This window comes from Xiphophorus maculatus, chromosome 5 (genome assembly GCF_002775205.1).
Source record: "Xiphophorus maculatus strain JP 163 A chromosome 5, X_maculatus-5.0-male, whole genome shotgun sequence".
Lineage (NCBI taxonomy): Eukaryota > Metazoa > Chordata > Actinopteri > Cyprinodontiformes > Poeciliidae > Xiphophorus > Xiphophorus maculatus.
The window spans coordinates 16,232,637-16,259,093 of NC_036447.1; the positions used below are offsets into that span (position 1 = coordinate 16,232,637).

The 26,457-nt window shown below is 36.3% G+C and overlaps 1 protein-coding gene across 7 annotated transcripts in view; it reads right to left on the minus strand.

The window, feature by feature from the left end:
• Positions 1–420: 420 nt before the first annotated feature.
• LOC102219065 (potassium voltage-gated channel subfamily KQT member 5-like) overlaps positions 421–26,457 on the minus strand; it is a 107,600-nt gene continuing 81,563 nt past the window's right edge. The window contains exons 3-15 of one of the 7 annotated variants that reach the window (XM_023334392.1): positions 26,263–26,389; positions 23,200–23,378; positions 20,551–20,676; positions 20,092–20,202; positions 19,603–19,698; positions 18,095–18,189; positions 16,172–16,198; positions 13,088–13,144; positions 11,448–11,671; positions 9,372–9,462; positions 7,382–7,513; positions 5,721–5,847; positions 421–5,555 (exon numbers count right to left, since the gene is read on the minus strand). In XM_023334392.1, the coding sequence (XP_023190160.1) occupies positions 4,305–5,555; positions 5,721–5,847; positions 7,382–7,513; positions 9,372–9,462; positions 11,448–11,671; positions 13,088–13,144; positions 16,172–16,198; positions 18,095–18,189; positions 19,603–19,698; positions 20,092–20,202; positions 20,551–20,676; positions 23,200–23,378; positions 26,263–26,389 (2,643 nt within the window). In that variant the 3' untranslated portion in view covers positions 421–4,304. Of the gene's footprint in view, positions 5,556–5,720; positions 5,848–5,878; positions 7,191–7,381; positions 7,514–9,371; positions 9,484–11,447; positions 11,672–13,087; positions 13,145–16,171; positions 16,199–18,094; positions 18,190–18,439; positions 18,523–19,602; positions 19,699–20,091; positions 20,203–20,550; positions 20,677–23,199; positions 23,379–26,262; positions 26,390–26,457 lie in introns of those variants that run through there. The other 6 variants (XM_023334391.1, XM_023334389.1, XM_023334394.1 and 3 more) reach the window with 6 other exon arrangements.

Here is a 26,457-nt window from a genome sequence, read left to right on the forward strand (position 1 = left end):
TTTCAAATTATTTTGGTAATCTGAACTAACCTAATTAAATAAAGGTTTAGCTTGATTTAATCCGTTAAAAACATTACATGCTGCATCTTTTCATGCAATGTATGTAAATTTCATGTATGTAATGCAGAGGAAGACATATTTTGCATGCATGGCACATTTAACTTATTTTTCATTCATATTTATCTTTATAATTTTTAAAGCTATTTTACAAGTTTTTATATATGCAGTTTGAATTTTTCTTGAGACTGAAATATATTTAAGGATTGATTTACTTGATTTGTTTTGGAGGGAAGTGACAATGTTGTTAAAGCCACGTAGATCTGCAAAATATTGAAATCAAAAACGATATGTTTGGACTTGTAGGGTTAAGTCTGAGGTCAATCCGCTCTGTGTTTGGTGCAATGAAAAACAAAACAAGGCTTCTTGAAGAATTTCTTTTATTCTTGATTGAGAATAAGAGTTCATTTGCAATGTTATTACATTACAGGCTTCCTTAAACTAACCAAGGTTATTACTAATGTGTAAATAGGTGGACATAATTTAAATAAATAAAAAATAAGACAAAACCTTAACATGGCAATTGCCCATTTTATGCCCACTTGCAAAATAATTTTTTTAAAAAAAGAACTATGCCACAAATAGATGACCTGAAATGTGCAGCGACTTTTTGTCACAAATCAGATGCACCTTCCGGAAAACTAAAACACGAATGTATCACAAAAGCAAGGCACCGGAATACAGGATTTTATGAATATTTTGTAGACCTAAAAAAAAAGTTTGGATGCTCTTGATCCAGTTGTTTTAAAACCAAAATACTTAAGATTCTAAGAAACTTGTCATCTTTTCAGTTAAAGATCCATTTGAACATGAAAGCCTCATGCAAAATACATTTAAAAGTCAATGGGAAAATAATTGTTTTTTAATGAGAGCAAACTTATGCACAAACAGTAAAAAAAAATGATTATGCTGTTAACTAAAGGTAGAATGTGCTGTGCAAAGAAGCATACCTCACATTTCAATTTCATACATACTGTATGTTACACTTCACTTTGAAAACATACTTTTAAAGCTGCATCATAATTAAGTAGTGTTGTAACGTTTTTTGGAATAGTTACATATTTTTACAGTTAAGCTGACATTTTACAGCCATTCTTGCAAGTCTTTTTTTATTTTTTGTATTTTCTAAAATCATAGTTACTTAGTAAAACTAGGAACTGTTGAAAGCAAAATGGAAAAAACAAGAGAGCCCAATAACTATAGTAGGTTTGTGGAAAGCTGCAGTTTCTTGATGCCTGTTCCCTGTTTCCAAAACTTTAAAGGATAAATCTGAATCAGGGACAAGCCAATCAGTCACACAGATATCATAACTGGATGTTTTTCTTTAGCTGACATTGTTTACTGAACTGCTCCCTTAATCTAGTAACTTGCAGCATATTTTTATGCATTATATTCCACAGCAAAAAAAAAAAAAAAACAGGAATCTATCAAACTTAGAAAGACCAAATTAGAACTTAAACTGAAACAATAAATATTTTAGTTTATTTCTAACAATATAGTTTATCAAATTAACATTTGATTCTTGCCAAATTGCAAATGTGAGAAACATTCCACATTTATTTTTCTTCTGTCATATTGGTGAGCTTTTCTTTACTATGCTTAAAAAGTAGAAAAATATAATGTGTGTTTTAAATTAGAAACATTTAAGTAATTATTACTGCTTTGGTTTTTCTATAAGATCGTGCAGCTGCATTTCTAATTTTTTTTTTTACAAAGAGTTGATCATTTTTGTTCAATGGTAGCACATGTAATGACACATTTTTGCCTTTCAAGTTTTTGCTTAAATCCATATTACAGCTAAGAGGATAAGTATAATCAGATATAAGCAATGCTCTGTTAAACTGACAGACTAAAAAGGTATGGTCCTTTCTACTCTCATACACACACACACACACACACATTTTAAAATTTTACTTACTTAAAAATGATACAGGATTGTATTTTTTATTCCTGGTTTGAAGTATTTAATATAAATCTACAAAATGTACCAAGGTGATCATGAACTAATCAGGCTTTGGATGCTTTAGTAAAAACATTTAAAAATAGTAAGGCTTTGTCACTGCATCTTGTTCTACTCCATACAACAGAAAGGGAAAAATAGTGGTAAGTTGTATTTTCACTGCTCAGCAGTTCAAGAAACCTCAAGTTAATATCAATAAGATACACATTCGGATCTCAAGTCCAGTTCAAGAAGTCAAAAATAATCTCCATCAAGAGTTAGTTTAAAGCAGATGGCAAAAAAGGGTATTTGTGTCTGAAATAAAAAGGTCATATATTTTCTAACAGAAGTTGTGAGCCAGAAAATGACATTCAACAAATGTTTCACTCCATTGCTCAACCATCCTTACTGTGTAACATTTATCTGGTCATAAAAGCAGCTGCTCCTTTTCCCTGTCCACATAGGTGTAGTTTTAACAAAGGTTGCAGTTCTACAAAACAAAAACAAAAAAAGTGAAACTGTTATCTGAAAGATGTTTTTTTAATTAAATACAGATGCATTTGATGCCTAAAATCATACTTTCAGAATATTTTCACAGCAGCTTTAGGAAATGATGACATCATAAGGAGCTGCACAGAGATGAAGTAAAATGGACAAGGCATAATTACTTCAAGTGTCCTAGATGCCCCCACTCATTTGAAAAAGCATGTTTGAAGGATGGAGCTTAGACACTGACAGACATTAACAATTATTGTGGCAGTATAGCATGACGTTAGATTGTGTGTTCTTCTGTTACGGAGATTGGCTGTGTAGTTCTAATCCTATGTTTTGCATGAAATAATCTGACAGAGAATTAATTCATGACGGGTTTTTAGAAAAAACAGCTAATCAATGCCTAATAAAAAATCAGGTCTTACATTTTGATGTAAGAAGGTCTGCTTACTACTATTCAGTTTTGCTCTGGAGATACTGAAGTAGTTGCTCATTACAAATTGCACAGTGAACACATACAAAGGTATAGTCCCACTCATTATTTTGCAGGGTACTTTGTGATGTAAAAACATTAGACCATGAAGAATCTTTTCAAAAATGAGTCAAAATGTATTTTCACTTATATCCCAACTAATTCCACTGAAAAATAAATATGTCAGAGGAGAAATATAAAAAATACTTAGTCGATTTTGATCCATGCCATACTTGAGAAAACAATAACGCAGGCCTGCTCTTAGTTGAAAAAGTCTTCAAATGTGAAATGTCAGGCTGTGAGAACATTTCTTGTCTACAACCCTCTTCAGATGATCCTACAAATATTCTGTTTGAGTTCAGGACTTCTGCTATGCTCTTCCAAAAGGTTTCTTTCAAGAATAGCCATTCATTTGTTGATTTGGATGTAAAGTAGTTTGATTGTGAGGCTGAGAAATGACATCCCTCTATATCTTAGGTTTTCCTGCAGACACGTGAAGATTTTAGACAATCATTTTTAGTTTTTTGACCATAGGCTGTTTTTCCAAAGTGAAACTGAATCGAAGGGACTTTTTACATTGTTAAAGTTTAGAGGGTGTGTACAAATTTGCACCAGGAAATGTCTTTCACTCAAAAGCAGAAATGTTGATTTTTTTCAGCTGCACTGTTGAAATTTTCAGAAAGGATTTTTTATGGTCTTTTTTATGATCTTTATCATCACAAAAAGCTAGCATTTTATCATATTTGTGCACACTTATTAAATGGATTGTTCAATGAACATTATGCAAAAAGAGGCCTAAAATGTGTGGATTTTGTGAAATATGTATTTTCTGTATTCCAAATGAACACAGGTTACATCAATTACTTGCAGAGATCTGGCTTCCTAAAGTGGATATGAATTTATAAAAAATAAAATGCCCACGTTTCTCAGCTGTCATAGACGACAACAAGCTTTTTAATTCCCAATAAACTATTAAGGTGGTGGGTGGCCATGCTTGTAGGTGTAGTTTCTTATCTGTGCTTTACTGAAAACATGCAGTTCATGCTACATAGCACATCGACCCATCCATTACTTAATTTAATTCAAAAATCGTTTTCTCCGTTTTTTGGCATTCATCTTTTATCTCAGATCCATCAAACACACATTAAACACAGAGTAACTCATGCCAACATGATTAGCCTGTACAAAAAAAACGGAATCTTTTCAAGAGAACCAAGATAAAAATAAACAAAAGAAGACAAGACCCCATGTAAAATTCCCACCCACCCATCAATCTCGCCTCCAAAAAAAGATAAAAACTGTCTCTGAGGTGAGATTTGTGTTTGTTCCAAATGTTTAGTGGGTCTATTTTAGCCGTACGTGTGGCATGTTCAGCAGTTCGACGTTGCCAGTGGAGGCTGAAGATGATGGACCACCAGCCAGGCTCCGATTAGAGTCCTGGGTCCCTACCCCTGCTCTATCTGCTGTCCTCAGGTGCTCAGAAGAAAATGAGTGAGCCTCAGATGTCCCCTGTGACAAAAAGTCAAACCCTTGCCCCTCCATGTCCCTGTCACTGATAAAGAGGTCCTCCTCACCCCAACATCCTCTTCTTGTACCACCACTCTCTACGGCAAGGTCTTGGCAACAACTGTTGAAGCCTGTTGGAGAGTCACTGCTTGTACTTGGGCTTGGAGATGAAAGACTGTGGCTTTGGTGTGCGTCATGAACAGCACCTACCTGAACCAGGTCCTGCACTGACATGGATTTGCCCATTCCCTGGTCCATACGGATGGGCCTCGAGCAACAACCTGGTGCTGGTGGCATAAGTGGCTCCAGCTCGAGACTCATATGCCTCCTCCAGGAGCCTTCTTCTTTTGCGTTAAGCCTGCCAGTACCATTAGTGTTCCCTTGTAACTGCTGCCCTAATGTGCTCAATCCAAACTCAAGTCCAAGGACCTTCCCAACATTACTGTCTTCTGTGTGGCTATGTAGACCTCTGCAGAAGCTCTTAATTTCAGGAGAAGTCTCTCTAGAGGTTGGTTGGATCAGTTTGCCTGGGCTAACAGTTTGTCTGGAAGGGGGCGGCGGAAGCCTTGCCAAAAGAGGAAAGCCTTCATCTCCTACTCCTCGGCCCCCAGAACTGCTAGTACTGTTCGGGGTGAGGACAGTAGGGGAGCTCCCCACAGCCTCGTCAGTGCCACTTTCAGGTGATGTGGCCTGACCCTGCTTATGATGTTGTAGATGAGGATGATAATGAGGCAGTGGCGAGGGGCTAAAAGGGGAAGATGCGAGACCCGAGGGAGGTGTGGACGATGAGGCATGGAGATTAAGGTTGAGTTCGTTCTGAGGTGCTAGAATGAGGTGAAGCCCTCCCTGGGAGAGCTGGGAGTTGGTTGATGAGCGTGTGGCGTAGCCGCTCGGGGGAAGTGCTCCACCGCAGCTGACCTGAGTGGAGCTGGAGAGGTCCTTACTAAAGACTGAAGAGTTGTAGTCAGAGGTCTGCTCCAGCTCAAACAGGGGTAGCGAAGAGAGAGTGAGAGCCGAAGAGGAGCCTTTACGCAAAACCTGACGATAAATGTCCAACAGAGAGTCCAACTTTGACTCAATTGACTGAACCTGTGTAGAAAAAGAAATGGTGACAGCATTGAAGGTTAAAAAATTCACTTTTGAACCAGATAACTAAACTAAATGAACTTCCTGTTTTTACAGAGATGCACTGCTATTAACATCTCACTGGAGTTCACTGTAAGACAATATGTTGATCATCAAAGCTTCACACACCTGTCTCTCCACCTTACAGACACGACCCAGCATGCTCATGTCCTCCAACATATCTCCATCAGACAGCAACTTCTCTCGTATCTTCTTATCCAGAGGGACCTGACCCTTCCCGAGGATTTGGTCCACCCTGGATGAACACAGGACACACACAAAAACAAGCAAACAAAAAGATTTGTCAGGAAGAAAAATTATCAGGAAAATAAAATGCAACCCAAAGCCCAGAAGAAAGAAATGTTGGGAAAAGAGAATAACAGAGGATATTAGGAACAGTAGAAAACTCCAGAAAGGAGTTGAGACAATAATAATGCAATGTTCATTTAGTTAGTAGTCCTCTCCATATATTTACTTTTAGTTAAATTTTCCCCTTTTTTGTCAGAAGATGAAACTTTTGAAAAGAAAAATGTAAATATGATGGTAATGCCAAAACTTCCATTCAAGTATTGACAGAATGCTGTTCTGTTTCACTTTTCATCTAACAAGTAACATGATTTTAATTCCATTACAATTATAGAAACTGTACCTAATAAAACGAAAGAAGCTTGAGAAAACCAAAGAAATCCAAAGGATCCCAATATTTAGACGGAAGAGATGCGGTTTTCCTCCACCAGTTGTTGTGAGGTTCATGTTTTCTGATTAACATGAGTGTGTGTAGTTTGTAAGATCACATCACATAGATACATTTTATTGACATGGTTCAATTAGGTATTGTTTAAATTGATGCAAAACATTACCACACGCCAACTAAAGGCATAGGTGGAATTACATCGTTAGTGTTTGTTCAGTGGATCAGAGAACAGAGAAAAGAACAGATCTGCTTGCCCCTACCAACTCAGTCAATTCAAAGCCACTATTAAAGTCTTATGTCAAACTGGGATAGTAAAGTAGCAAACATATTGCAGGAGAAGATTTTTGCTTTAATTGAACACCTTTTACGTAAAGGTTAGTCTGTCAATGTCTCAAAAGACCATCATTCACAACATTAAAAAAGGTAAATGAAAATTCTGGAATTACATTTAATGCATACTTAAAACTGGAAATGCACCGATCATGTCTTTCCAGGTCAATATAAGTCCAAGCACAAAAACTGTGAATCAGTCAATTTTTCTAGGAAATTCATTTAAACGAAGAAAATGCTGAACATTGTTAGTTTTGATGTAATTAAGAAATAGGGGGATTTTTTTCCCAATATCTGAGCTGGCAACTACAGATCAGACTGCAGATCTGTGACTGATTAATTAATTAATTTCTGCTTATGATTGGCTGATAAAAGACTTTAATTTGTTTGCATGATTTGACTGAGCGTCATATGAGGTAAACCCATGTGAGATGGAAAATAATGAAGGACTTTGGGGTACTTCTGACCCCCTGATGGAGTTTTTCCTCCCCTGGCTGCAAAACACAGACAAAGACGGGGAGGAAAAGGTCTTAGCTGGGATGCTCAGGGTCTGTGGGCCAATTATCATGTCCAGCCTGTGAGGAAAGCAAACATATACACACAGAGGTACATGTGTGCATAAAGAAAATAGATCATATCATTATCTTTATGCATGGTCACAATATGTTTTCTCATAAATACACACACAAACACATTCATCAGCTCAGAGGAGTCAGGAATGACACCTGGCAGCTTGCAGCAGTGTGCAGCCAGTTATTCTTCCTACCTGGTCTGCAGACTCTTAATGCGGCACAGCATGTCCAAGTGACCGGCAGAGTACTGTTCAATCACATCTTTGACATCATATGGTCGCAGAGTCTCCTTAAACTTCTTCTTCGCTACATGAAACTTCATGATCCTGCAGGAAAAGCAGAAAAAAAATTCAAATTTCAGTCAAAAGAGGGCGCTCTGACCCAATTAGAAAGGAGAATCTGCTGCTACACCTCAAGGCTATAAAAAAAATCATCTTTCCCTTTAAATGAGACATGTTAAATCCAGTCCATTATTTTGCCTACAATAGTCTGAGCACCTGAATATTTCCTCTAAATTTTCTAAAAGCATCGTGTGTAGTTGTAGCTGTGTATTTTAGCTGTGTGCATGTCACAATTTCTGTGAAAGGGTTTATATACCTGTGGCAAGGGCTCAGGGCTGAACTCAGTATAAATATAAGTCTACAGAAAAGAAAAACCAGCAGGCAACAGAATGCAATAAAACCAAACCTAGAAGAGATATCCTAGGTTTGGTGCTCTCTCCGCATCCAGGGAAAGGAAGGTATACAAAGATGAGCATTAAGTAGATACAAAAGAATTGAAAAAAATTACATTTTAGGAAATGTAATTTTAAGAAAATGTAGAATGTGGACAGAACCGTTCAGCAAGGTGACTTGTGTGCACATGGTAACAGTGGGTATTACTGCAGTCTGAAAGCAACAAGATTAAAGGTTCATACATTGACTGACTCCTCCCCAAAGACAACTGAAGACAACAATTGCCCCCAAATGGATAAGAAAAAAATTAGCAAAAATTCTGTCAACTTCTGAGTTTGCTGTACTTTGTTTCTAAGCAGTTAAGAGTTTTTTGTAATATTTTAAAGTGATCTTGATTTATTAGAGAAGCAGCCAAGAGGCCCATGGGAACTCTGAAGGAATTGCACAGATTTACAGCAACAGGATAACTAATAGCCCTGCACTTCATAAATTTGGTCATTTTAAATGTCATTGCTGAAATAATGTCCTGTTTGCAGTTTGTCACAAAACCATTCAGGGGACACAGTAAACATGTGGAAGAAGATGCTCTGGTTCAATGAGATAAAAATTTGTTGGCCTGCATGCAAAACACTTTATGTGGAAGAAAACTGACATTGTATATGACCCAGAACAAACCCACCCTCAGTGTTTGTGGTAGTATCATGCTGTAGGTAGATCTATATTCTGTAGAAGTTGGTCAAAGTTGATGGAAAGATGGATAGGAAAAAAGACAGGGCATGCCAGTAAAAATGTAAATGTTAGAGGCTTCAAAAGCCTAGGTTCACTTTCCAGCAAGACAACAACCCTAAACATACAGCCAGAACTATATCAGAGATACATGGTTACATCAAAGCATAGCTTAGCCAAAACCTATTTAATACTAAAAGCACTGCTTTTGTGAATCTGTCACAAGACTTGAATATAGTTGCAGATGATCTCTCTGACTGAGTTTAAACTCAATCATAGAAGAATGGAAGAAACTTTAGATTTGACAAGATGATAGAGACATACACAAAAAAACGGACAATTCTGTGTGTCTTTAATTGCAGTCAAGGTGGTTCTACAAACTTCTAAAAGCTGTTTGTAAAAGAAAAAAAAAACAATATATAATTTTCGAGTTACCTTAAATCCCATTGAAACATTGCAATGTTGTAAAATACATTTATGAAACTTTAGTAATTTCAAATACATTTGCTAGGCACTGTTGTGTCTTTACTAATCATGCACAAGTTTGCATTGTTTAAGACTGTAATAACTATACTTCCTGCATATAAACTATGCCACGGAGGCTATACAGCCCAAAAAAAGAAAACTAAAAAAAGAATGACTTCCGGTCATTTTAGTCCTTTGAGTGCAGACAATCAGGGGAGCTGCTAGAGCGCAGTGTGCTGCAATCAGGCTTTGTTTGCATTCAGAAAAAGGGGAAAGCATTAGCTGGATGGAAAAAGAAACTTAATCTCCTTTGACAAACCTGACAGCTCGGATGACGGTCTTGACGGAGGGCAGCAAGTCTTCCACAGAGATCTCACAGTGGCAGCCCTTATCATCAAAGGCATCGTCCCCTGTAACAGCGGAGTCTGCTGCTTATGAAACAGGCAGACGAGAAGGACTGTTCATTTATTTGTACAATGAGCAAGAAACCTATGAACACAACAGCAGAATTTAGTGAGCAGCTATGATGCACTACTTGTGCAGCTGAACCTGAAGTTGCCTCATCAAGCCTCTAATTATGATTTGTATATAGGTTCTGGGTCCAGGAACAAAGTATTTTGGTGCCTCTTTATGGATCTCATAATCATGACAAGAGGATTTAAAGTGATTGGAGAGGGGAAGAGGGAAGAACCACAGTTCCAGAAGCAGCTTCTGGAACTGCGGACTAGTTGTAAAGAAAAAGGCCTCTGTGTGCCTTTAAGATTTATCGCCAACAGCAGATCTGTTCATGGGCCTTCTGAGTTACGACATCCTGGTGAAGTAAGCAAGGGGTCATGAGCTTGACTGCAGACTCAAATATAAGGACTGTAGTAGTACAGAGCATGTGTGGGAACTCAAACAACTTATAGTACAGCACATAAATATTGGTTTCGTCTATAATTAGGTCGCATCTAAAAGAAAATATTTAATATCTTGACACTGAGAACGGCCTAATCAGCGTGATTTTGACTAACCTGGAATTTATTTCCATTTAGCCAGCTGTATGGCTCAAACAGCCTAGATAGTCATTGAAACAACACCCCATCTATCCAGCTATCCAACAAACAACAACTGGTGAAAGGGTGAGACAGAGACAGCCGTTTTCCTCTCCTCAGCTGTCTGTCTTAGTTTGGTACCGCAGTTGTGTTGGATAGGGTGGGGAAACAGATGAAATCAACACTTGGAGTGACATATTCTCTTACTGCATGCTTATAATTTAAAGGGAAAAAAAACCCAAACAAGACAAAGCTTTTAGATTTAAATGAATTTTAAACATTTTTAGGATTAAAAACTAAATCCATTACTGGATTTATGCCATCTGTAATGACAGCTTAAAAAGTCTGACACCTGATTATGTAAAAGTGTATCACAGCACTGCCACGTTTTTAATGTATGTTTATTTACACTTTTCTAATAAACAGCTGGTCTGACGTCAATGACCTTCCAACTGAAGTCCATATTGCAAAGTAGAACGTGTTGAGTGTAACCAGGCAGAAACATTTGGCAATGAAAAAAAATCATTAAAAGTGAAAGCAGGTGATTAGATATGAAGTTTCTATCAACTACACGTAATTGTAGTTGATAGACTTCACCATGGGGAGCAAATCAAATAAACTTAATTCTTAATTTTTGCAGAGGAAAACAGAATGTAATTCTTAACTGACTAACTCTTAGTTAAATCCAAGATTAGAACAATTAAACAAAACCAGGAAAGGTGACAGCAGTGTAATTACAAGGCACCTTTGGTATCAATTACTACATAGACAAAAATCTTCAAATAAATAACAAAAACCTATCTTGTCTTGGCACCACTCTATTACTTCATTCTCTTGGGTAGCTATTGCCACAAATATATGGTCCAAGCTTTTTTTTCTTTATTTAATCTCAAGTTGTTAAAGGATATTACTTCTGCAGATAAGATATTAACTATTCATAAATTCTCCTGAATAATCTACTTTAAAACAAAAACTAAAGAAACTTCTGCTGTTTTGTCTTTTTGGCTAAAATTAATATTTTAGATAATGGAATAAATTTTAATGTGATATAAAGAAAACCTAAGTAAATAAATAATATTTCTCAAAGGATGGTTCTATTTTATCAGAGGAGAAAAGCTATCCAGATAAACATGAAAAACAAACTGCCCTGGGAACTTACTGAATGGATTGGCCTAATACTTTTCACCTGGACATACTAGAGCATTCTAAAGTGTGATGTTTTTTTTTTTTGTTGCTGTTTTTGTTCTTTTGTTTTACGTTTTCTGAAGCATGAATCCTTCTGTAATTTCTGATTGGCACAGCCAAGACCATTGCTATAAAACTCCAAGGGAAAGATTCGGTGGGTGTGCGGTGTCACTGACCATCAGTGGTGGAGCGAGACTGGCTCTTGAGCCGGAGCGAAGGTCGGAAGCGCGTGCGGTCGTTGAAGCTCCAGCTCTTTTGAACCTTGGCAGGACTGGTGCCCTCTGTGCCACTGTCGGCCACTGGAGAACGCCGGTCATTTACAGAGGATGTCTGGCGGTTCTTGATGCTCTGACCGCGGGGGCTTGCCATCCTCACACGCTCTTTGAAGCTTAACTTTTGGCTGAAGTTGGAGGATGAGGAGTTGTGCAGAGGTATTTTGGAGTGTGAGAGAGAAAAAGGCAATGATGTTGGAAGTGAAAGACAGAAAAACATTGGTTAATAATTCAAGCTTCAGCTCAGTAACAGAAATCTGACTCAACTTTTGGTAAAGTTTTGCTTATTTACGTAGTATTTATGTCATTTAGAGCTTTTTCTGAGATAAGAGTAAATAACTGGAGGGCCGGAAGAAAAGACAAACATGCATACTGATGGAGGTCCTATATAGAAAATGCTAGCTCTACTTGGGGGTGATGTATCAGTTGTGCAGTGATAATATTAAAGTATTTATTTGTTTTGAACAAATTAGTTAGCAAGACAAGACAGTGGACAAAGGAAAACAAAGTATCTCCATTGCTGAACTAAGATTTTAGAAAAGTAGAGCATACTATACATAACATACTCCCAAATCTCTACATAATTAAAAAATATTACCATAACATGATGCTTTGTGTTGGTCCACTCCATAAACGATTAAAACCCATTTATTGTTGGTTGTGATTGTAATATGGGAAATGTCTGGCTTTGTCTCTCTTTCATATGTTTCCTACAATATGAAAGTTATGAAACTTTCATATATTTAATAAACATGAAAGCTGGGCAATGAGGCGAGGTCAGGGAATGTTTGACTGTGCTTAATGCAGAATAGCAACATGCAAAAGCATGAGCAGTGCAACAAACTCAGGCAGGATTTATTTAAATTGGCTAAGTTCAACACATTAAACATGGTAATTTTGCTTTCAAGAATAAAATAAACATATTGTCAGCAAATTAATTTAAAAGATCAGTACATTGTTTCTGCAAAATTATCCGAATAGCACCATAAAAAAAAGTTCTAAAATGTACTTTTGGTTGTGGAGTAATGCATAGTTGTTGCCATTAATTTTATTCAAGCTTGAGTTCTGAGGCAAATTTTGCAGTTGGTCATGGTGACTTGTGATCTTTTTCATTGGATTTGATGACAATAAAATGTGAATACTTATAAATAAAAAAAACAGCAAGTGAGGTAGTGCAAAATTTCAGTTTAGAGAAGTGAGTGAAGAAAAAAAAAACGATACCAGAAAAAGCAAGAACATTTCACTCAAGAAAAGGCTCATAAATGTTGATTAATTTACAAAATTTGCAGCTGAGACTGCAACCCAGCACAATTCTTCATTAATTTTTCTGAATATAATCAAGCAAAGCAGCACAAGTCTCAGGCACATATCAAGGAAAGGCTAATTATTATTTTAAAAGCGACTCATATTTTCCTGCAGCACTAGCTTGCTCTGGCCTATCTGAGGCTGTGCAGCCTCCAAAGGACACCCATGCACCAAAGATTAGTCAGCATTCCCAAAAAAAACAACACATCATGGAACATGGGAGCAGAGATGCCGTGTACCTATGTTTCCGAGTGGTATAACTCCTCAGTAGCTTCTGCTTATTACTATGAATTTTACTGGAAACCAAGGAGAGATAGACACATGATGATTTGTTACTTGTTAGGTTTTTAAGGTGTGAAAAATAACTTTCAACCTCATTACCGTTTCTACTGTCAGAAAAGTGAGATTCGAGTTATATAAATTCATAACACTTATAAACTACAAGTGTTAATTGCGGTTGATTATGACTATAACTTACCGCTAACGCAGTATAGAAACCCAATGTTTAGTTGGAGATAGTTGGAGAGTCCTGAGCACATTTTTGTAGGCCACAACATAATATATTAGTATTTAAAATGCCTTTTCTTTATCTTTTGTCATCAAATTTTCTGTGAAACCAATTCTGAATTTAATTAACCCTAATCATCTACATAAACAGAAAACCACTTGAAATGCATTTCTCTGTCTGCAATGAATCCATATCGCACGTGTTTCTGTTTCTGAATTAAATTAGAGAAATAAATTAACGTTATGACAAAAGCCCCCACCAAGAACGTATATAAAGTAACAGCAGAGTCAGCGCTGATGTTTCGGCTTCCCGAGCGTTGGCATTTAGAGGGAGCAGAACAAGGGCTTAGTGGAGGAAAATTAACATCTACTGCAGAACTGTCCAAAAAAGGCTGCAATTTGGTGACTCATGCACTTCATGTCGATATCACTCCTTTAACCATGTGAATTCCAGCAGGCCATGGCAATAAGTGCTTGAATCACAGCATGAGGCCAAAAACGTTTTTGCAGAGTCTTGTGAATCTCTATTTGCTTGATTCATTGTCAATTATGTATTGCATATGCTGCATTTTGCTCCTAAACGCATAATATTCTATGGATTTATTTTATAGATAAAGTAATACAGACGCAGCCCTCTGTGTGCGGAGGTTTCTTGATCTCTCCTGGGCTTATTCGTACCAATGCTTCAACATATTGTGCACAGGGTAGAATTCAGGCTTTTTAATCTACCTATTCAATGACTTTCACATTATGAACAACAAATGCGACGGCATCTGTGATGTTGTGGTTCTTCACAGACAAACATTTACTCTGTTTCATAACTGCAAACACAAGGTATTACATCACACTGGCCTTGCTGCCCTATCCTCCCATAATGATTCTGGAAATGCATCAACACCATTAATACATACCCTATAGATAAATGTGCTATATAAATACAGACAAACAAAGAAGAATAGCTCATAAAAAAATTAAAGGCTACCTGAGGCAAGTAATCGCTGAGAAAAAGACAAATATGTGTGTATGCGTTTGGGTAGATTTTTTTTTTTGTCCCAAATCAAAAAAATGGTTTTGGCGTTATTGTTTTTGAGACGAAGCAATAAACAAACAGAAGCAACAATGAGTCATTGAACGCCTGAGTAAAAACAGCTTTTAGTGGACTAAAATATCATTACCCTCTGCCTTTAGCTGCTCTGATTAGATCAACTTTATTGTGTCAATGCTGTTAACATAGCCTGGCTGAAAGTGTTTTTTCTCTCCTTTTCCTGCAAAGAGATCAATGAAATTCTACAAACCTTTGTGTGAAAAAGGGAGTTTTTATCTAAGCAAAACCTGTTTTTATATGAAGATAATGTATCATTGAAAGCAATTTTGCACTGAATTAGATCAATTTTGTGACTTATCTTATTTTGTCTTATCTTATCTTGTCTTATCTAAATATGGTGCCTTTGCATTTTTACCCTTATTCACTGTAATAAAAATAACTTTGAAAAATAATTTTTTAAAAATAATTTAATCACATGGCAAGTCCTGCTCCATCTATAAAATACATTATTCTACCAGCTTGAAGGTAATGTCCTCCTAATTGTATAAATCTTTTAAAATCACTGTTCATGAAGACAAAAGAAAGGATTTCAGATTTTTTTATTATGACAGCTAATTATGTTTTCAAAAATATCAAAACCAGCTTTTTATAGTTTCCTTTCAAGCTGCACTTGTCAAAATGAACTGTGCGATGTGCTGAATGAGTCATTTACAAACACAAAGAGTTACATCTCCTGAGTATATTTAATCACTTGTACAGAGTATTTCCTCATCTTCTGGCAGATATTAGAGTTTTATAGCACATAATTTCTCTTTGATGGGGATGGGAAACAGTAAACAGTAAACAGCAGGATTTTTGTTTCCCAGTGATAATAATTAAAAACAATGGGTTATGCTGCAATAAATAATAACAGTTGATATTTGTCAATCCGACAGACTGATAGTACTACTAGAAATATGATTTTTCCACTGTCAGTTCAATGAAAGTGTTAATAAATTATTAGTTTGTGAGTCAAAGTATGACTGAATATAATGAGTACAGTTTAACAGCACAGTTGGTTCCAATTAATATAATTGATGTGATCAAGTGACACATCATAATCATTTCTACTCATAATCATTTGAGCAGAAATTATTATGTTTGTAAGACTCTGAACTCTATGCATTGACATGTTTGTAGTACTTTTTATTGCTCGTTATTGCTGCTTTTTGTAATAAATACCACAAAATTTTACGATAAAATTTGAAGTTCATATTCCCCCATCTTAACTGCTTAATAATAAAAATTTACAAGAGGAAATAAAGTTAGATACAAGCTAAACAACGGTTACAACTTTGAGCAAATCAGGAAAAAATTAGATACAAACAATTGCACTGATTAAATTAGTAATATAATGACAATGTGCTTCCATATCAGCGGGGTACTTAAATAGTAAATCAGTAATTGCAAAACTTAACGCCTTCCTTATTCTAGAATAACATGACTGCAGAACTTTGCAGGGCTTAGTACCAAGGGTAAATTTAATCCGAGTTAAAAAGTACAATCAATATAATGGCAGAAGAATCCCGCCTTGTTTGCAGCTGAATGTATTGATTGAGGAGTCTCAAATAATGGCAGCAGCGAGATATTTTTTTTATTCTGATTGTTAAAAATAAATGTCAGTAATGATTAAGTGCTGGGGCAGTAGCCAACTACACAAAATCATCCTCGGTCCTGAAATCACATTTCTAACACCAACTAGCAGTTTATCTGCAGTGAAAAAGGTACAAACCTGGTGGTTGACTCGCCCTGATCCTTCCTGGAGTTGACAGATGAGAAAAAGAGAAAAAGAAATATGAGAAAACATTTTATATATGGCTTCTCTAACATATTTTCCTAATTATCTATTAATAATTATAATAATAATGATAATAATAATAACGAAGCTTAAAAGAAAGAAAAAATGGTGCTTTTGCATATTTTAGCCTGTAGTTACAGCTAATGATGCCGCATTATGAATGAATGAAATATGAACTGAATTTAGCCACTGGTAACAATTTATTTTTACACAGAATAAAAATCTTTCAGAACGCTCATGTCTGGAAACGAATATTAACATTATGTACTGAACTTCAGCACTGTGAGAAACTATCAACTGTTGTCAGTTTTATTTTTGTGGCACCTTTCTTGACATGTTCAAAAGAAAAGTCAGGTAGTCGGGCTTAGGTGGAGATCTAATTACAAACTAACTACATAGACAAATTAACTACATACTGTACTTTATAATACTTACTTTTGATGGTGCTTTATATTTGTGGGGAGCTCAGCTTGTACTTTTCTAGTCAACATGACATACTGGTTGTAGACAGATTATGTAATTCAACACATTTTTAGAAGCACAATGCTTTTCCGTAACAATTGATATGATGTATTGAAACCAGCAGGTGTCTAGAGCGGTGGTGTAGGGCAAAACTATTGCACTCAAGATTTATTAGTAGAAAGCTAAAACTTGCAAAAACACCAATGTGTTTCTTAGAATCAGCAAGATACAAAAGTTTTTGCCGAGGCACTGTTCCAGCAACTGGAGCCTTTGCAAGTGCTCATAATTTACAGAAGGCAATACACTAATTACTGGCATGCATCTCAGAAAGAAAAAATAGCAAAACACACACTAACCACTGCAGCATGCAAATGGGAAAAGGAAACAAAAATATTCTTCCAGACGGAGAAAGATATGTTTTTTCACTAGTCAATGCTTTTTTTTTTTTTTTACACGTCTTTATAAATGCCCATTTTATACTGTTTGGATGGTTGCTCAGTATTTCCAGGCTCCAGCAATAATTTTACTGGAAAAAGTCAGTGAAACTTTTGGGTGAACAGACACATCTGAATAATAAATGGGCATTTCTTCTTTGAGATATTAATGTCATAAAATATGTTCTTATTTTTTGCTTTAAGGTTTTTCAAACAACTTTTTTATTGACACCATTACACGAAACAGACCAGAATTGATAAGAGAACAGAGATGTCCAATAAATCTTCTACAGAAAGATTATTACTTCCCATCTTTAGAGGGATGGGTTAGCTTCTTTAAAATGGGGTTCTGTAGAAAGGCTACGAGCAATGAATATCTTAACCACAGCAGACAACTCCCTGAACAATGGAGGAATGGAGATTAACATTCACCCAGAGATTTCAGATGCTGAGCCAGACAGAATCAATCAATTTATGACATCCTAAAACAACTCCAGGCTCAAACTTGTCAAACTTTAAAAACCTTTGCAGCTCCTTCTGCTTGTATCGGAATTCACTTTGCATTCTTCTTTCCTTGTTAATAACAATCTCCTGTTTTTGTTAACTATATTTTGGACTTTTGAACAACAGACACAGGAAGACTGTACCTTGTGCCAGGTTATTTTAAGAGAGCTGAAGAACCTCAAATTCAAAGATTGATTGGTGCCATAGTGGTGAAAAGGGATTGTTGCTTGAAATATTAGCATTCAAATTGACTTTTGGATGTAAGTTTAAATTTATGCTACAGCAATAAGAGATAGATGGAGGATCAATAATTATGGAGGATACATGATAAGTCTGATAAGGGAAGTATATAAGATAGTTCAACAGCAACAAAAGTAATTCTTCTTAAATCAGAAATCCAAGAGAGAGTGTGACAAAAACACCAAATACAGACATCAGCTGTCATAGTTGTACCTACTTTGTAGGGCTGCAGGTATGCAACGCCTTCAAGTGAGGCTTCCAGGTAGCAACGGAAACCGAGTTCTCATCAGCTGCATAACTACGCCAAACACACTGCATGCAGAACACAAACAGAAGACACCCCCAACCCAAAATAGAGGTAAATGTAAAGCAAAAAACAAACAAGTAAATCAGGATCAAAGAGGGTACCATAAAGAAGAGTGCAAAATAGATCAGGACAATGATAAAACTAATGAAGACAGATGATTAGTGAAAAAGCAAAAACAATTAAAAAAATTAAAAAATACTCAGATGTGTCACACATCTGGCCCCAGATGCAGGTTAGGCAGGCATGGGTACATGCCTGTTGACTGGCAGGAGGCTCTCATAGTGCCGCCACGTGGCATCCAGATAGGGCCTGTCAGTGGAGTAATAACGCCACACAGCCTGGTATAACAGTGAGATGCACAAAATGAAGTGACAACGTATGAGTAAAAGAGGAGAGCAAAGAAGAAAAGAAAGCATGAGGAGAAATGTGAAGAGGACAGGAAGAAGTAAAGGGTAGAATATTGGTGTATTTTTGGAAGAACCTGTTTAAAAACAGATTTTAGAGGTTACTCCTGGGTGAAGACGGAAGCGGCTAGAGAGAATGAGATTTACTGTCCAAAAAGGTCTAGGATGGAAAAAGAGAAGCTGGAGGATAAGAAAATAAACATGTTTAAAATCACATTCATTAATATTCAGATATTAACTTAAAATTCCTTGCAAAATTATTAGTATTTTTTTTTTTATTGTCTTGTCATTACAACCACAATTTGCAATGTAGTGTATTGAGATCTATTGTAATGCAGCTCAAAGTGGTTCAGAATGGTGGAAGGAAAATGGCATCTAGTTTCAACCTTTTTCACCAATGAAAATTAGAAAAAAGAGACTGATGCAAATCTGTATTTATCCTTTAAGTCAATACTTTGTATAACCATCCCATTACAGGGACTGAATAGAACTGCATGCCACAGTTAGTAGTTATTTTTTTATATACAACATATTTTTAAAAACTGTTTTCTTTCCATTTCACAAATATGCACTACTTTGCCTTGGGCGATAAAGGAATGTCAGACCGGAGTCCTTGAGGATCGGTTTTCTGCATGAATCACACATGAATCAAAGTTATCTTCTCAGCCTGGCGTTAAGTTCTTCAGAGGTCATATAATTAACTACTTATTTGATTCAGGTATGCTGAAGCAGAGACACATCTGAAAGTTGTAGGACACTAGCCCTTAAAGACTGGATTTTGACAGCAAATAAAATCCCAATAAATATGCTGAAGTATAATGGCTGTAACATGGCTGAAATGTAGTGTGAATACTGTCGCACAATAATGTAAACTTTTGCCCCTCTTTAGTCAAACCAGTTCCAGTCCTGGTTCAGTTCTTGTGCTGCACATGGTGATGAAAAGGCTTTGTTACCACTGATGAGATTTTAAAGAACAGATTCAGGAAAAGAGTCCCTAAGAAATTCCAACTTTACCTGGATGAGGTAGGCTGCAGGGTTCCTCCTCTTCTCAAAGTGCTTTTGTCTGTGCTGCTCCTGAACCTTCAGGGCAAAGCCTGAGCCCAGAATACCCTGATGAGACATACATCAGTTGGTTCTCTCTCATATACACATAGCTTTCAGTGTTTTCCTCAAAATAAATCAAAATATAGACACATTCAGTTCATTTGTGGTAAAACGTAAGACATCTCAGTCAGTTTTGCCATGTTACTGTATTGATGACTTAACCTTAAGTGTACAAAACCACACACTCCAATCATTAATAGACAAAGAAGATTAAATGTTTCAAATTTGGTACACACAGAACCACAGATGCATCCAAAATATGTAAAGTGGTAGGACACTGAAGGTTACCCAAAACTCAACACAGTCACAGTCCCTTCACAGTCTTGTTGTTTTCATTGGCACCAAATCCATGAAATAAATACCATATTTAAAAAAAACACAGAGAAGGAAAATACTTACAGCAGGCAAGGCAAAGAAGGAAATACCCAGGAGTGCGAACCCTGCGGACAGCATCCGTCCTGTCCATGTCTTTGGTGTCTTGTCTCCATAGCCGATGGTTGTTAGGGTGATCTGTGGCAAAAAATCGTTATCAGTTTGTAAGAACATACATGTGGTGTGTCACTTTATAAATGCAAAATATTCTACATAATTTGAAAGTGTTTAAATTAAAACGCTTTAAAAATGACCTTTTTTGCTACTAAGTTTTCTCATAGACACATTGAATAAGAAAAAAAGAGACATTTTAAGCATTCAAAGTAGTGAAACTACAGAGAAACTACATTATCAGGTGAACTTCACTGCTCCAAGACATTCAACTGATATATTGGGCTGATGCCTAGAACCTATCAGGATGATGGCATTTTTTTTTTTACTACTTTTTTGAACACTGGCATTTATAGCCAATTCCTCAAAGCTTACCGTGCCCCACCACAACGCATCAGCATAGGTGGCAAACTCTTTGTTGAACTTGTTCTCCACAAGGTAGACGAGGAACGAAGAGAAGATCAAAACCAGGAAGCCGATGTACCAGGCAGTTACCAGCTCCTGCAAGAAGTAAATCAGAGGAAGCAATCAGATTTAACTGTGGCTAAATAACAGAATTAAATTCATATATTTTATGAAAGAAGTCATCCGTTCCCTCACTTTCAAAATTATTTTCTAATGATTGGACACCAGAGGTGTCACTTTATATGAAGTCCAAGTCATGTATGAACTGTTCAAGCTGCGAGAAAGTGAGACTTTCTGCAGGCATTTTCAAAGTTGCTCCATTTTATCCTTTATAGCTGTAGACCTGTTTGTCAGGAAATGTGCTGGCTTTCAAAATGTTGGCAGTGTTAAGATAAGAGTCTACTGCAAGAAATAAATGTCATGGCTGTTTTTGTAATGCTTGCTACACTACGAACGCTAATTGCTAATTAAAAAACTTATAAGCAAGTTTATAATCCCAAGTCTGTTATCTTGTCTTAGCAAAACCCACTTTTACAGTGACTGCTCTCACACTAACAAAGTCATGTTGCCTAAGCTCTTGATATAGTCCTAACGACTCCTCACTGCAGGAAGGCTAGAAAAAAATAAATCAGTGTTGCTAATTCCAGTTATTTAAAAAAAATTAGAATCAGCTAAAAATCAGTATTGGCAAGGCAAAGATTTACAAAAATCTGCCTTAAAGTTTGATTTCTGGATCTTTGTTAATGAAGATTGGATTTAACTTCTGCAAATGTTGTAAATGGTCTGGCACTATGACATATTTAATAGCACCAACCAACACTTTGCTAATCTCACATCATTTAAAACTGTTACTTCATTTGCAGCTAAAAGTAAATGTACATGTGGTAACATCTCATTGAGATAACAACAGGACATAAAAGCAGCTATGTAATCCTTTTATGAGTTGTGTTTTCTCCTCAAAGATCCACTCGAAACAAATTTTGTGGCCGAAAGCTTGCCCACAGTCAGATGCAGGAGCAGAATCAAAGAATTCTTATAAGACGCGTCGTCATCTTGTACTGAACCTCGACCTGTTTGTGTAGTGTGAAACATTTTACCAGGAGGAGTCTATCTGAATGTGCAGCTTTGAAAGAAGCAAAGAAAAGCAGAAATGACCTGCTGTGGTTTCTACACAAATATGTCAGGCAGAAGTAAAAGAGAAAAGGTTTGTGTGGGTTGTTATAGGTGAAGGCGGATGGATCATAGTGAGTCAAAGAAAAAGAGCAGGAAGTGGAGGGGAAATTGTGCTAGAAATGTTTTGGCCAGAACTCTTGAGTTTAAATTTAACAACATTTTCAACACATAGTTACATAATTAAAAGCACAAATTAAACTAATTTCCTTAAGTTTTCAGAGTATTGTTTTGAATAACTATGTTTTATTTATTTTCAAGTGTAGATGCAGAGTATATGTTTTTATTCATCTGTGAAAGATCTCAGCGTTATGTTTCTATGATGTCACATGACATTAATCTATTATCAAAGGTAGCCTACAATTATACTTTTTTCTAGTAAAGCATGTCAAACTTTCTTTAAAAACGTACAAATGTACATAGAAGTATATATGTAGTATGCTAATCTTCACTCTCACAATACAGACAAAACTTCAACGCAATTTGCAATTCTGCCATCTTTACAGACCTGGCTCAGATACATATTTTCACAGTGCACTCAGGATGTATTACTTTCTGTGCAAAGAAATATCTATATGTCAGTCAAATTTAGAAGTTTAGCAGTTTAGCAGTGAACTAGAATGTGTATTCTTGAATGACTCCAAAATTGAAGTGGGTTTGCAGAAAACAAGAAAATAAAAGTTACCAAGTGGAACAACTAGTATTTAGGAGCTTTTGTGCGTAATATCAATCAATTAAGTTTATTTGTATAGCAGATTTCAGCAACAAGGCAGTTCAAAGTGCTTTACACCTTAGAAACTTAAACAAAATATTTATGTTCCTAATAATATTTATAATACAAGTAATAAAAAAAGCACCATACAGTCAACAATTGAGAAAACCAATAACAAACATCAATGTTTCATTTATTATGTTTGAAAAGGAAGTGGATTTTTAGTCTTTATTTAAAAGACTAAAAAAGTGTTTTGACTGTTTTACAGTTTTTCTGGAAGTGTGTTCCAGATTTGTAGTGCATAGAAGTTGAATGCCGCTTCTCCGTGTTCAGTTCTGGTTCTGGGGATACAGAGCAGACCAGAACCAGAAGGTGATCTGGAAGATTGGTGCAACAGCAGCAGATCTATAATGTATTGTGTTGCTAAGCCGTTGAGTGATTTATAAACTAACAGCAATATTTTAAAGTCTATCTCTGAGATACAGGGAGCCAGTGTAGGGACTCTTTCTGGTTTTAGAACGCAAGCAGCGTTGGATCAGCTGCAGCTGTCGAAGTGATTTTTTTCAAAAAGTTCAAAATTAAACCCTGACAGAATATAAACTTTTGGTAATTTTTTTTTTGTGTGTGTATAACTTTAGGTCTAGGTTTATTTTTTTGGCTTACCGGAAACCTGATCAATCAAAGCTTTACCAGCAGTCCATTCAATGTGATTCTCGGTGTGTTTTGTTTCTGCTGACCTTACTATGAGCGTACACCACAGATCCCAGCAGCTTCCAGGTCCCACCTCTTCGGTCCATCCGAACCATCCGAAGAATCTGCAGGAAGCGCAAGCTCCGCAGGACTGAGGTGGCAAACATGTTGGTTTGGCTGCCTGCCGACGACACCACTGCCACTGACGCGATCAGCACTATGATGTCTGGAGAAGCCAGGCGGAAGAAAAGGTAAAACACAGAAAAAGAGAAAAGAATTATAAAGAAATAAAGTAAAACACTTTTTTTGTATTAGTTTTGTTTAATTTTTCAATGGTCTGATTGGCACAATATTCTTTTAACAAGAGATTATACTCTACTGTTGGCATCCACAACAATGCAATAACTTTGACTCATTTGATGCTGTAAGTAACAATGTTATCATGTAGTGTAGTTCTGCTGCTGGCACAAACAGGACTGCAGAGCGAAGTAAAATTTCTCATGCTCTGGCACTATTGTAAAATGTTCTGCAAACTGTGACAATCAGATGCACAAACAAGGTCTCAGGCAGGCAGACAGACGTACACAGACATAACTCAGCGGAAGTTCACACAGAAACCACACGTAATAAATACACAACATCGAACCCACAGAGAACCACTGCAACCGTCAGCTCCTGTCATTTTATCTCTTTTTGTTCCTCCACTGTGCCGTGTCCCGTCTCAGAGACATGCCGAGTAAAACTCTTACACAGCTTTTACTTTTTATATTCTCTTTGTGCGAGTTCAGAAGCAGCTTGAAAAATACGTGTGTGGGGGGGACCACAGAGCTGCACAGAGTTCACTGCCCTTTGAGGTTTACATAGAGCACATAATGTGCTGCTGTTAGACCTGAATTACCCCATGTTGAAAAATAAAGGTATTTATATTCTATTCTATTCATTTTCTGTGTTTTGTCACTAAATAGATGCATTAGTTTACTCAGTTTTTTTCAATAGTACTTTATTTTAATATGCGTATCTGCTTTAAACTGTAGACATTACTGAATGTTACAGTGCTGTAGCACTTATTTAACACTCAATTCTAATGAGGTTTATTTGCATTATGCAAAACAGCAGATGCAACAAACAATTCAAAAAAATGACCATTTAAATAGCTCAACACGGCTAATACTACAAAAGGTTTTTCAAAAATGTATTTAAAAAAGGTCATGTTTGATTACTTCTGCAGTCTGTAGATTATTCAACAATTTCATGAACGAAATTGTTAAGTACAGCACCCTTATTCAATCATGACCAGCTTCTGGGAGTATTCCCGAGGAACCTTATCCCACTCTTCCTGGGCAGAGACCTCTGGTTCATTAATATTGTTGAGTTTGTGTGCTGCACCTGCCCTTTTCAAATCTTACCAGAAATTTTTAGCATGTTAAGTGACATAAGTATGATGGGCAACCAAGTAGGAAATCTTCTGAAACCAGGCCTTGGTAGATATTGAGGCATGCTGCGATCAGTGCTCTGTTTAAATATCCAATTATCTCCAAGCTTGAACTTTCTCTAAGACAACATGGCAATTTCTTCCAGGATTCGCTGGTGCTAAATGGTGTAGCCACTGTTCCTTTAACTTTAAACTTGCGAACTATGCGCCCATCTATATCTCTAGCTTTATGGACTATTTTTAACATTTAGTATTCTTTTACCTGTAAACATAAGACAATGATATCTTCTCTAAGCTTTTTTGATGATTCTCTTGACTTATTTCAATAAACATCCCATATTTCTAATACGGAATGAAATATTACTGCCAATAGTTCTGGTAACTGAGATCTTTTCAAGCACACTAATGAAGCTTGACTGGGTACAAATGAGCTGTGCCTAACACTAAGGCTAATTTGCTAATGTGTCATCTGCTGATAAATTCCATTCCGCAGATTGAATAATTTTTTAAGGCTGAAATAGTGACTAAAAGAGGGATTTTATGTCCAATAGGGATAAAATCTTCATACTACTAGATGTATTTATGGGTGAAGACAAAATCTTGCAGCTGTTAGATCAAATAGATGAAACTGGAATGTTATTTCATTAAACTGAGTTTTGTGTAAACTCAGTTTGGGGACTTTAATTGAACAATTCTATTTTGAATAGATCAACAGGGCTTTACCTTATCACATCTTGTCTATGATACCCAGATGTTATATTTACTTAATAAAAATACATGTTTCTTGATGATTCTCCATCTACAAAGAATTTGAAAAGAAAAGAAAGATTTTTACTTGAGCTGTTTTCCAAAAAATAAATTCCATATTCATCATCACTATTGTCTTTGAGCTTCACGTGTTATTTTTCAGATTTTAAATTGATTTTTACAAGGCCTTCAAAATCAACTCTATTTTTCCCAAAATGTTTTTTTGTTGTTGCTTTTTCTTTCCAAGAATGTTTTTATTTATTTATTTATTTATTTATTTATGCCAAGCTTTCTAGAGGATGTCAGTTCAGGTCTAAGTCTTTTAGATATGAAAGAGCTTTCCACAGCAGTGATTTTTTTGTTAAAACATAAAACCTCCTAAAATCTTGCTTTTATTTTTGAACATTATGTTTTCAATTTTACATGAAAACATAATGTCATTATCAACTACAAAATTTATATAAAAAAAAAAAGCCTGATACAACCCTCTTCCCAGAAAGTCACAGATGATAACTTGCTTTTTTTTTTTTTAAAAAAGTCATTCTATCATAAACATTTTTGCTCTCTTTCAAAGTTCACTTAACTTTAACTCTTTTGCTTGATTTTTGTCCTTGATGTTCACCCTTTTGCTTTCCTCTCATTCCCTCAGCCTTGCAAACGGCAGCTACGCCCAGGCAAGAGAAGCAGCAGAAACCGTGCTTCTTACCCCTCGATATCATACTTCTGTATGTTCCAAGCCAAAAGATCCAAGTCTAAACATAGGAAAGAATAACATTTTGCCTCCTCTCTGCTTTTTAAACCTCTAACAACAGCTAAAATGAAACCACCAAACCATGGTCATTACAGCTTGCTGTAGGACTGAGTTCAAAGAGAGTAAGTGTTCTCCATCAGTGAGGGGCAATGGTCAGAGCGATGGAGAGGTTAAACTCACCTATGACACAGAAGGGCTTCCTGGCAAAGCGCAGACGGCCCTGCCATCCTCTGTAGCGGCAGCAGCATCCTGCCGACCAGATGCGTATGATATACTCCAAACCAAACACAACGATCATCACAAACTCCTGTTGGGAAAGTCACACAAGCAAATGGAGAATTTTGAGAGAAAGGTACATGACAGAAAGCATAGGCA